Raw genomic sequence first — 11,861 nt, 5'->3', positions numbered from 1 at the left:
CAACAAGAATTCGATCTGAACCAACAGATACACATGCCTCTGTAAGATTAAGATTATATGAAAATGGCCTTTAAGACTTTATATCCTAAAAAAAGTACCTTCTCCCAATAAGTCAAGCGGTTGAAGTTGCCAAGCAGGAGAAGGCTCACGTTGCCAACGATGTGAAGGCAGGAATTGAACTTCCTCACTTTCCTGTGGTTGAGAATGGCCCGGCTCATCTCTAGAACAAAAAATACTTAAGAAATAATGGATAAAACGTTTAACTACGACAGTGTAGAAGATAAAATAAAAAATCCTGAGTGTTTTTGGTTTATCTCTGGAAATAATTATCAACAGAAAAAAAAAAATAAATAAAACTCTATAAATATACAAAGAAATATTTTCTATCTTTTTTAGAAACAATCTGTATATATTTTACTCTCTCGCTTCATATTATCTTTCAATGATCCTTTTCGTATCTTTTACTCGATCATTTTACGGTTTTCTTTTTTTTTTCGATGATATAGGTTTTCAAATACAAAGCCAAAATATTTAGGCCTTTTTAGTTTAATTTGTTCTCTATCTTAGTTAAAACCTTTATCCATAACTTATCACGATAAATAGAAGTTCAAATAGGGATAAATCCTTATAATAGCAAGTGATAAATTTCACAATCACCATCATCAGTAGTAATACTGAACTAAAACAATTAAAATCAATAATTTACACGATAAATGTTTTGAGCAAGTGGTTAGTGTCAATCTGTAAACCTCTTTTGTCCACACAAATTTCTTAGATTAAAAATTAATCGACTTTCGTCGAAAAACCAAAAGAAGTAGAAATTTCTTAAAGCTCTTTGCTTCAAAGCTTCGACATTGTATCAAAGCACACAAACATTGATGTAGAAGCAGCCGAAACTTTTCAGTAAGGTTGTGCAACCAGTTCTCTTATTTTATCAATTCAGAAAAAAAAATTCGAACAAGTAAATTGTTTACCCATGAGGGTCCCTTTATCTCCATTGCCAGATATTTTTTTTTTTTTTAATATTAAAACAGTTGCGTTAGATTAATTTTTTAAAATATAATTTTTAGGGTCGGTATATGGTTGACATAATTTCAGAATGGAATTATGGGGAGGAGGAATTAAAAGAATTTTTGGAACATCTCAATTGTTTGGGGGGGGGGGGGGTGCTTTAAATTTTACTGTTGAATTAGAACAGGATGGGAAACTTCCTTTTCTTGATGTTCTTCTTTTAAAAAATGAAAATAGTATGGATTTTAAAATGCACAGAAAACCGAATAATAAGAATAAATTTTTGTCGCTTAGCTCCGGGCACGCTCGCCAAGTAAAAATTGGTTTGATCATTTCTTTAACTAACAGGATCTTTAATATTTGCTCTCCGAATTTTTTGAGTTGTCTTTTCTAAGAAAAATGCTAACAAGTAACATGTATCTAGAGTGGTTAATTAACCAGACTTTTTCAAAAGGAAAAAAAAAAGTTTCTTGAGATTTCTAAGGAAGTCTTGGAGACAACTCAGGAGAAGGATGTTTTTTCTTCCTTACCATATGCACCTGGGCTGAGTTAGAAACTTAAAAGAAATTTTACACAGTAATTGTCGAAAGGTAGCTTTAAAGAGTAGTAACACTATGGGTAATAAATTCTGGGAAGGATTTAATGTCATAAGGGCGACAAAGTGGGGTCTATCAGATAAAAAGTACTTGCGGAAGCTCATATGTTGGACACACTAACCAGAATTTGGAAACGAGATCTAATTTTGTACATAAATTATTGCTTCTAATTGTTCTAGTTTAGTATTATTGCGGATTGCAGTCACTGCATATGTGACCGAAATATCTAGTATTTTTATGAAATTTATCACTGTCTATTAGAAGGATTTTATCCCTATTTAAACTTTTATTTATTGTCATGAAAAAGCAGTGGGGTCTTCAAAATTATCTACACCATTACTTATATTATTTATATATTTTCATTTTATTTATTAATAAAAAGGCGGTATAACAAAAACATGAATACAATCTAGTATTTCCTGTTTCTTTGTATCTTTTCGGTGTAATAATTATGTAAATTATTATAATTGATGTAGTTGGTAAAATTAGAGCAGTAATAAATGTCTCATCTTGTTTCTGATAGGAAAATATTTTAAACCTTGAACCAGAAAAAACCAAACATCAGATGACGTTGGTGTTTTTTTAACACTAACGCCAGTTTCCACTATTATTACTTCCCATACTCTTTATCACAGTAAATTAGGTACAATAGAAGAGCGTACATCCTCTGCTACATAGTCAAATAGGTTACTGTCAGAGTCAAATATCAGAGTCAATATCGCAATTAATATCAAGCATACAGGTTAAAAATTAACAGTTAAACTGGTCATAGATAAATATCGCAATCAAAGTCCAATAACCAAAGACAAACAGTTCAATCACAATCAAATAGGCAGAGTGAAATATCACAGTTGAACAGGCCACAGTCAGCATTTGAAGAGACAAAGTTGTGCATCACCCGTAAGTCCTTTAAGCATTACCACATTTGCCAAGAATCTTCACCACCCTCTAAAACAATGTTCATGCGAAATATCATACAGTGTTACCTAATACGAGTCAAGACTGCCATCTTCATCATAAGTAGGTACAGTCTTCATTTCAAATACTTTGATTAATAATCTTCTTTTTTTCAATGGAGTTTATGGGAAATATCTTCTTTTTCATTTTTGCTTTTCTATTTTTTGTTTCGTTAATAATAACGTTCCCCTCCTAAAGGTGTTTTTTTCACTTTTCTTAGGGGTAATAGCAGTTCAGGCAATTTCGCATTTTGTCAGTAACAAAATTTACGGGTAAATGAAGAAAAAATAAGAAAAATAACAGTAGACAATGAAAAGATAGAGCAATAACAAGGATCACTTTTAACAAGAGACTGGGTTATTCACGACCTGAAAATTATCCTCATAACATTTTTTCTTTTTGTTTCTCTTTTTCTTCTTCGTTTTTCAATCAGCATAAATAGCCAGTGTGATCTTAGGTTCTACTTAAAAGTGAGTTCACCTAAATTAACTCATATTTTACTATGCATGCACATCGACAAACTTCGCCAGATTTAACTTTCCTCTAGCCTTGTAATTATCGGCACCTTCAATCAGACAAATAGACAATACGCATTAAGTGCCCTTGATTAAATAAGCATTAAAAGAATTAAAACAAGGATTGAAACAAGTAGTCACCGGAGCGGCTACGTGCCAGGGTGGAAGTATTCTGCACCTTATTTTTAAAAACGTGAGAAACTATTATTATCTCCCCATTCCCCGCCACCTTTGGGTTCTCGTCAAGCCCTGATCACTAGAACATTCTTTGGCAAGCAAAAAAGGCAAGCAAAAGCCGAGGAAAAACAAAATGACTATTTTAGCGGAAGCAGTTGCAGCAGCCGAAGATTCTAAACCAAATCATCACCATCAACCGTGTCAGTTGTCGGTAAATTGTCGGTCAAACTCGTTCGTAAGTCTGCGATGTTTTTAGCCAAACTTTGGAATCGATGGTCAATCAGTGGTTCACTGAACAGACATTTCTCGGTGCACAGAAGCATTTCTGTGTTCGTGTTGTTTCAAAAGTTAAAGGATCTAAAATTTGCAATATGCTGAGACGTATATTAAACACAAAGAACTTTACAAATTTTACAGAATCTTTATTCTACCGACTACTTCCACAAGTATTACCGTCGCTTACTACTCCTCTACTACTACTAACAACTCACTGCAACACAAAGCCGCCTGAGGCCAACACAACTATGCAAGCTCCTTCTTCATCCCAATGTATTAAGTCACCCCCTTTAATCCCTCCCAAGAAGTTCTCATTTCCCTTAAATCTTTTCTTACGACATCCTCTCCATTCCGTTCAGGACGACCTGCTAAATGTTCGTTTCCCTAGACCGTTGGCTGACAAGGACGATCTTCAGCAATCTGTTATCCTTGATCTGCAGAACGTTTCCTAGCCATCTCAATCTTTCTCTTGTTATAGCCCTAGAAAGTGGGATTGAACTATGTTTTTCGTAGAGGTTACTGTTTGAGATATGATCAGTCAGTCAGTCAGGTACCCATCGTCACCTGACCCATTCCAATATGGTTGCCTGTTAGCATGTAGCTGCTATTTATTGCGGCTTTACCGCTTAGTAGTTAAATAGTTACATTGCTCATTTATTTGGTAGTTGAATTTTCTTTTGCTCATTTATTTTGTAGACTACCGAAAGGCTATTGAGTTGACCCAAAATCTTCTTGCAGCTCACGATCTCAAGGCCATGAGTACTCGTAAGTCTACTCTCCTATTTGTAGTCGATTTTACTAGGGCAACTGTATCAAAAAGTTTCCACCCTTTTTCCAATGGTTGCTCGAATCAGAATAGACAGAATTTAAATGTGGTGTATCACAAGGCCCTAAACTAGCTGCTTTGATTTTCCTTGCTGTTATCAATTACGTCCCTCCTGGTTTCAATGATCGGTTCAAATACATCGTTGATTTGTCAGAACTTCGTGAATACAGTCGAAGCTTCACAGGCTGTGACTCAGTTTGAACAAAACCTTTTCGACGGTTTCAAAACAGAACGTACTGTAATCAGCCTTTCAACTCAACGAAAGCACATAAAACAATTCTGAGTTTCAATCTGCTAAAACGCGATTTCTCCAGCACCAAGCGATTCCTCTTTTCTTTTACCTCAGCTCCCACCTGGTGGGTATCCCATTTAGTGTTGACTGCTCGTCTGACATGCACAAGAGGTCAGAAGCGAAGCTGTGCTTTGTGAACGTTAGTAGTACTGCGGTAAAAAAAAAAAAAAAAAAAAAAAAAAAAAAAAAAAAAAAAAAAAAAAAAAAAAACTTGGCTCACGTACAACCACTAATGATAAGTGACTCCAAAAACTTGCTCGCACACAACCACTATTAGTAAATGACTCAAAGACGTGGCTCATGCACAACCACTAATGGTAAGTGACTCCAACGGCTTGGCTAATATACACCCTCTATTGGTAAGTGAATCTTAAGAACTTGGTAAAATATAAAAAGACTCACGCTTTCTCAAATAATTGACAAGAAGAACATTTGGCACATAAATTTGCGTAGACTATCTTTCAATGTTGAAAAAGACTCGATTTTCAAACAGCTGATGGTTGTGAACCGTACAAGTAACGAAAGTAAGCGAACCCTAAAAACCAGAACTTCCAAAACCCGTAAAATGAATACTTTTCATACTTGTTAAAAATAATGGTGGAATGGAAGAATTGGAGCTGTTGAAAATGAAACATGTTAAGAAAACATTTCTCACTTCATAATATGGAGAATAATTCTAGTTAACACATTTGGACTAAGATTCCAAAACACATTACCCTTTCCTCTATAATGTGCAAATACATAACCCAAATTATATAGTTCCCATGTGATTTCAGCTTTTTGATTTCGTCCGCTTTGATTCGATTTACGGGTAGATTGATTGAAGCACAGGATTAACGTATGGCAAAATGCATAGAAAATATACAATTTGGGCTATCTGCGCAGTAGTGGGGTTGGAGGTAAAGTATAGAAGAATCGAAGTCAAAATGAGCTAATTACAATTATTCAGCACATTATGTTTTCTTAATTAATTTCCTTCTCAGTGGTCCCAATTCTAGGCTTACACTGCCTTCTTTATACGATTTCAGAACTCACCAATTGCTTCTGGGGGAAATTACCTTTTGAGCCTTTAAGCGGGTAAAAGGGATCATAACTTTATATAATTTTGAAAACCAAAATTATGTATTTTAGCGTAACAAATAAAAGGTACCAAAAAAGATACGGAATTTCAGAAGAAAAAGGCAAAGCACCAACCTCAATTTTTTTTAATTTTAAATAAATTCAGAATATCCACCAAAGCAAAAAATTTAATTCGGCTTACCATAGGCTAGAAGGCACAGACAAAATTTCTTACCCATGTCGTAATTCATCCCGTGAGCAGGATGGGAAATGAAGAGAAGAGCCAAGAGGCTTTATTTCCACATGGTCTTTACTTCGTAGGCGTTCTTCACGTTCAGGAAAACGATCTTGAAAATACAAGCGCATAAAAAAGGATAAAATTTTTATAAAAAGAAAATATACGAAAGGAAATACGGGTAAAGTATCAACAAAGATACATAGGGCAGAAAGTGCACCAAACGAAAGGAGGGTAGAGAAGATTTTCGAAATCTCTCGAAGACTTTACATCATGGAGCCTCTATTCTTTCCCCAGAAAAAAAAAATCTTTTTTTCCCTCAACCGAACTATATTCGTCTTGCCACAGCTTACTACTAGTTAGAGCTGACAAACTTTCATTTTTCATTGCAACGAGTGTCATACCTTTACATCGAGGGAGGTGGCTTCAATGCACACCCCTTTTATCTTGACACAAAGTTAAAAAGTCATGACTAGTTTTACTTGTCCACCGAAATAAAATCCCGATATCTCTTCCCTTCCCCTCAAGTAATGGCTGTCCTCATCAGTACTCATAACTTCCTTTTCTATTTTCTTTTTGCAGGGTTTGCCTAATGGTACTAGTGTGACCTGGTTGTGCAAACACAGCCAAGAGCCTTACATCCCTCTAAACTAATTTGTCCGTTCTCGCATTATGATACAGTTGTAATTTTTTTTTTAGCTTTAATTTAAATGTTACAAATCATTCAATTCCACTCCACCAATATGAAGAAAAGGTTGGGATTAGTCAAATGGCTGCTTAAGACAAGCCTACTTGAAAACACGCAACTAAATAGAATTTGCTTTCACTGCTATAAACCATGATGTGCTCCTTGGTGATTTTACATTGGCTAAATAAACGAGAAAACTTGAAAACATACATAAAAAAAATAAAAAAATTACGCATCAAAGATATATATGATTAGTCTCTTAAGAGAATTAGGTTGTGTTCGCAACTTCCGACTTTCAAATTTCAAACAAATCAAGATTGATGAATTGTCACCAACATTTGGGGAGTATATATAGATAAGGCGCCAACAAAGGCTTATAAGTCTATATCCACCATCCTAAAAAAACGGTATGAAACATTATTGGAGAAAATGGTTTATAGATTTGTCAAAAACGACCTGTAAAATTTTGTTGGTTTTCTGTTTTTTTTTTGTTCTTTTTCTTCTTTTTGCACAGTATTTATTGGAGTATATTTGATTTATTGAATTTTATTGAATTTATTTAACATGCTTAACTTGTTTCTTCTGTTGATTTAGTGCTTAACTGAAACATATGTATTCCCCTCTTTTACTGGACTGGGGGCCTATAAGGAATTAGAAGAATATATTTACTGTATGATAAAATAATTTTGAGTAAATCTTATCTATCTATCTACCACAAAATAACATGAAAATCTGAAATCTGAAGAACAAAAAACTTGAAAATCTGTTCATTTACAAATGTGGACGACTTCAAGAGTTTTACAGCTCAGAGCATTACCTTTATACTTGTTTAAAAATTCAATTCATTCACTGATTAACGACGCTTCTTGATTACATAAAGAGGCCCAATTTTAAAATTTCTAACAAAACTAAAAATATTTCCGACAGGGGTAAAGCTAGGGTTTAGAGTTAGGGGGAGAGTATAAAGAACGAACCGACAAGATCGTCCAGCTTAGCGACAAATGCGGACACGTAAGCTAATTAAGACCCTAAAGACGCCCAGAAGGTCGGCAATGCGCATCCACGCCTTGGAACTCACCATTTACCTGCGCCCCTGGTTTCCGAGTGTTTATTAACAAATACTATGCTTGCAATTAAATTAGACAAACCGCAAAATGTATTCGATGGTAATTACCAAGAGCAAAGAAAGGAAATAAAATTTTTAAAGAAGAAAGAAAGGGGTTTATCCATAAACATAATAACGCATTATATTCTTGTAAATTATGGACACATTTATATTTTTCGCCTTATTTTGTTGTTTATAGCCCCTGTAACCACGTTATTATTTTTCTTAATTAGTGGTCTGCTTTTAATTACTTTTTAATGTTTTTTAAGACTCAAAATGTGAATTTGGCAAGGTTAGGGCTAGTAAATAAACCAAAAAAAAAAAAAAAAAATCGGTTACTCACCTCTGAAATGATCAAACGTTTCTTGGCTGATGACACAGTCATCTAGTTCTACTTTGATGACTACGAATACAGTCGGCACCGGTAGATGTTTTAAATACCGCAAATGGCTTCTCAACTCAGGGGTCATTGAATATGTTTCTTGTTGAATAATTTTTCCACTAAGAACACGCGGAGCTGTTTGCAGACTACCATATTCATGTTTCAACATTTGAGAGCAAACATCATGTAGGTAGATGTTCTGTCCGTCATCAGCTAAAAAAAAGAAGCACGTCCAAAAGCACCAAGCTCGCCAAAGCACTGAACCCCCCCCCCCCCCCACCTAACTCCCCCAAAGAAAGCGGACCCAGTCCGGTTACGTCAATCACGTATCTACAACAATTATTAGTGTTTTCTAATATTTCCAGTTTCTCCCTCCAACTCCCCCCAATGTCAACAGATCTGGTCGGGATTTGGAATAAGAGCTCTGAGACATAAGTTCCTTTTAAATATCAAATTTCATTAAGATACGGTCACTCGTTCTCAAGTTAAAAATAGCTCAATTTTTCTAATTTTTCCAAGTTAACAACCCCCCTACCAATTATGTCAATCTCGTATCTATAACTTATGCTTATTCTTCCCATCATGTTCCATCCCGATTTCTTCACTCTAACCGTTTTCCAAGATTTCCGGTTTCCAGGATTTCTGATTCCCCCCTCCAACCCTCTATGTCCCCGGATCCGATTCGAACTGAAAATGGAGCATCTGAGATATAAGATTCTTCTATATATCAAGTTTCATTAAGATCCGATCACCCATTCGTAATATACTTTCATTTTCACGTTTTCAAAGAATTCCAGTTTCCCCCTCTAACTCCCTTCAATGCCACCAGATCTGGTCGGGATTTAAAAAGAGAGTTCTAAAGCACAAGATCCTTCTAGATATCAAATTTAATTAAGATCTGATAAGCCGTTCGTAAATTACAAATAGGCTATATTATTTTTTTTTGATTTTTCAGAATTACTCCCCCCCCCCCAACTCCACAAAAGAGAGCGGATCTGATTTGGTTATGTCAGTCACCTATCTTGGACTTGTGCTTAGTCTTTCCGCCAAGTTTCATCCTGATCTCTCCGCTATAAGCGTATTCCAAGATTTCCGCCCTCCCCCTAATGACACTGGATCTGGTCAGGATTTAAAATCAGAGATCTGAGTTTCGAGGTCCTTCTAAATATGAAGTTTCATTATGATACGATCACTCTTTCGTAAGTTAAAAATACCTCATTTTCTCAAATTTCTTATAATTAATCCCCCCCCCAACTCCCCCAAACAGAGCAAATCCATTCCGGTTATGTCAATCACGTATCTAGGACTTGTGCTTATTTTTCCCACCAAGTTTCATCCTTATCCCTCCACTCTAAGGATTTTCCAAGATTTTAAGTTCCGCCCTCCCCCCAACTTCACCTTCAACGGATCCGGTCGGGATTTAATATAAGAGCTCTGAGGCATGATATCCTTCCAAACATCAAATTTCATTAAGATCCGATCACTCCTTCATAAGTTAAAAATACCTCATTTTTCTAATTTTCATTATTAACCCTCCCCCCCCCCCAAGAGAGCGGATCCGTTCCGGTTATGTCAATCACGCATGTAGGACTTGTGCTTATTTTCCCACCATGTTTCATCCCGGTCCCTCCACTCTAAGCGTTTTCTAAGATTTTATGCCCCCCCCCCCCAATGTCACCAGATCCAGTCAGGATTTAAAATAAGAGCTCTGAGATGCAATATCCTTCCAAACTTCAAATTTCAATAATATCCGATCTCTCTTTCTTAAGTTAAAAATACCTCATTTTTTCTAATTTTTCTGAATTTACCCCCCCCCCCCCCAACTCCTCCAAACAGAGCAGATCCATTCCTGTTATGTCAATAACCGATCTGGGACTTCTGATTATTTTTCTCACCATGTTTCATCCCGGTCTCTCCACTCAAGCATTTTCCGAGATTTTATGCCCCCCCCCCCCCTCAATGTCACCAGATCGAGTCAGGATTTAAAATAAGAGCTCTGAGATGCAATATCCTTCCAAACTTCAAATTTCAATAATATCCGATCTCTCTTTCTTAAGTTAAAAATACCTCATTTTTTCTAATTTTTCTGAATTTACCCCCCCCCTCCAACTCCTTCAAACAGAGCAGATCTATTCCCGTCATGTCAATAACCGATCTGGGACTTCTGCTTATTTTTCTCACCAAGTTTCATCCCAATCATTCTACTCTAAGCATTTTCCCAATATTTTAGCCCCCCCCCCCTCCAACTTTCCCAATGTCGCCGGATCTGGTCGGGATTTAAAATCAGAGCTTGAGACACGATATCCTTCCAAACATAAAATTTCATTAAGATCCCATTGCCCATTTGTAAATTTGAAATACTCCATTTTTTTGCCACATTAACCGGCCCACTCACCCCCTCCCCAGATAGTCAAATCGGGATTCTAATTTAATCTGGTCCAGTCCCTGATGCATCTGCCAAATTTCATCGTCCTAGCTTGCGTTGAAGTGCCTAAAGTAGCAAAACCAGGACAGAACAACAGACAGACTGACAGAACTTGTGATTGCTATATGCCACTTGGTTAATACCAAGTGCCATAAAAAAAAACATTGTCTGTTATTCTAGCAAAAAGGTTGATTCAACAGCTTCGGTTATAACTAAAAAGGAAGCAAAAACTCTGAGGTCCATTATTTTCTTTCATCATTGCTAATTTACACTATTATGCCTTTTTACTTTTACGTTTAGATGTTAGTGTGCATTTAACTCAACCTTCATTACACTCAACTCAGATTCTGTTTGCTTCAACTCTCGTTTTTCTCAAACACGCTTCTATCAACTCTCACTCAACTCAAACCCTATTCAATTCAAACTATACAACTCAGCCCTATTCAACCCAGTCTAACCTGTCACAGAGGTTGAGCTGCATTAGGAATGAGTTAAATGAGGGTTGAATTGCACAGTGTTTGAGCTGAAAGAGGGTCGAGTTAAACAAGGGTTAAGCTACACGGAATCTTTAGATCTAAATAAAAATCAAAAGGGCAAAAAAGTATTACTTAATTTAGTATTACTTTGAATTTCTCTAGTTATGGTGGGTAAAGCTGCACTGTCAGTGGTGCTTCGGTTTAAATTATTTATATAGTTTATAACAGCTGCAAATTAATCTGTTTATGCAAATTTCCTCTGGTTATAATCAGAATGAAATCAAAAATGGGACTAAGGGCCTGAAGAATCATGTTCAATAGCAGCACATTGAACAAATCCGTGCCTCTATTCGTCAGTTTTTGCCAGATAAAGTGCACTGTTGTCTGTCATAATATCAACACCAAGTCTTCCTGGGATGCCAAATAAACACAATAGGCCTGCTAAGGAATTAGGCTACGAAACATTGCACAAAAGTCCTTTCAATCTTACCTAGCTCTACTTATTCTCCAAATTTGGCTAGCCTTTTGAAGCTCATAAAGAAAAGTTTTAAACATAAAACATTGACTCAAGTTAAAATATATTTATATTTGGAGCAGAATTGGTGATTTATAACTTTATGTGTTCTTCTTGAATAGACCACCTATTCACAATGGCATTAAGCAGAGCATTTAGGCTAAAAGCCAATTGAATCTAAAGACACGTTTCAACTTCTACTTTAGCCAATCTGCCAGCATACCAATCCTGAAACGCTTGTAGTCTCCAATCTGTAAGCTGTCAATGGGGATTGGTCTCCATTAAAACCGGATTTGCTTAATGGAGCTGCAGATTTGCAGAATCTAC

At 36.0% G+C, this 11,861-nt stretch overlaps 1 protein-coding gene across 1 annotated transcript; it reads right to left on the bottom strand.

Annotated features, from left to right (window-relative positions):
- Positions 1-47: 47 nt before the first annotated feature.
- LOC136026104 (E3 ubiquitin-protein ligase RNF10-like) lies at positions 48-9,928 on the bottom strand. The gene is made up of 3 exons (XM_065702386.1): positions 8,081-9,928; positions 5,945-6,056; positions 48-220 (listed from the first exon to the last, which is right to left on the bottom strand). Exons 1-3 carry the CDS (start codon positions 8,286-8,288, stop codon positions 79-81), a joined length of 462 nt encoding a protein of 153 aa, XP_065558458.1. The 5' UTR covers positions 8,289-9,928; the 3' UTR covers positions 48-78.
- Between the last annotated feature and the right edge of the window lie 1,933 nt (positions 9,929-11,861).

Source organism: Artemia franciscana, chromosome 4 (assembly GCF_032884065.1).
Source record: "Artemia franciscana chromosome 4, ASM3288406v1, whole genome shotgun sequence".
NCBI lineage: Eukaryota > Metazoa > Arthropoda > Branchiopoda > Anostraca > Artemiidae > Artemia > Artemia franciscana.
Note: the sequence above shows the minus strand (reverse complement) of the source record. Positions and strands in the feature narration are given on the sequence as shown.

Coding starts and splice junctions, on each gene's coding strand:
- LOC136026104 (XM_065702386.1), bottom strand. CDS start 8,288: ATGTTGAAACATGAATATGGTAGTCTGCAAACAGCTCCGCGTGTTCTT. Junction 6,057..8,080: donor AACGTTTGATCATTTCAGAG/GTGAGTAACCGA, acceptor TGTATTTTCAAG/ATCGTTTTCCTGAACGTGAA. Junction 221..5,944: donor CGGGATGAATTACGACATGG/GTAAGAAATTTT, acceptor TTTTTGTTCTAG/AGATGAGCCGGGCCATTCTC.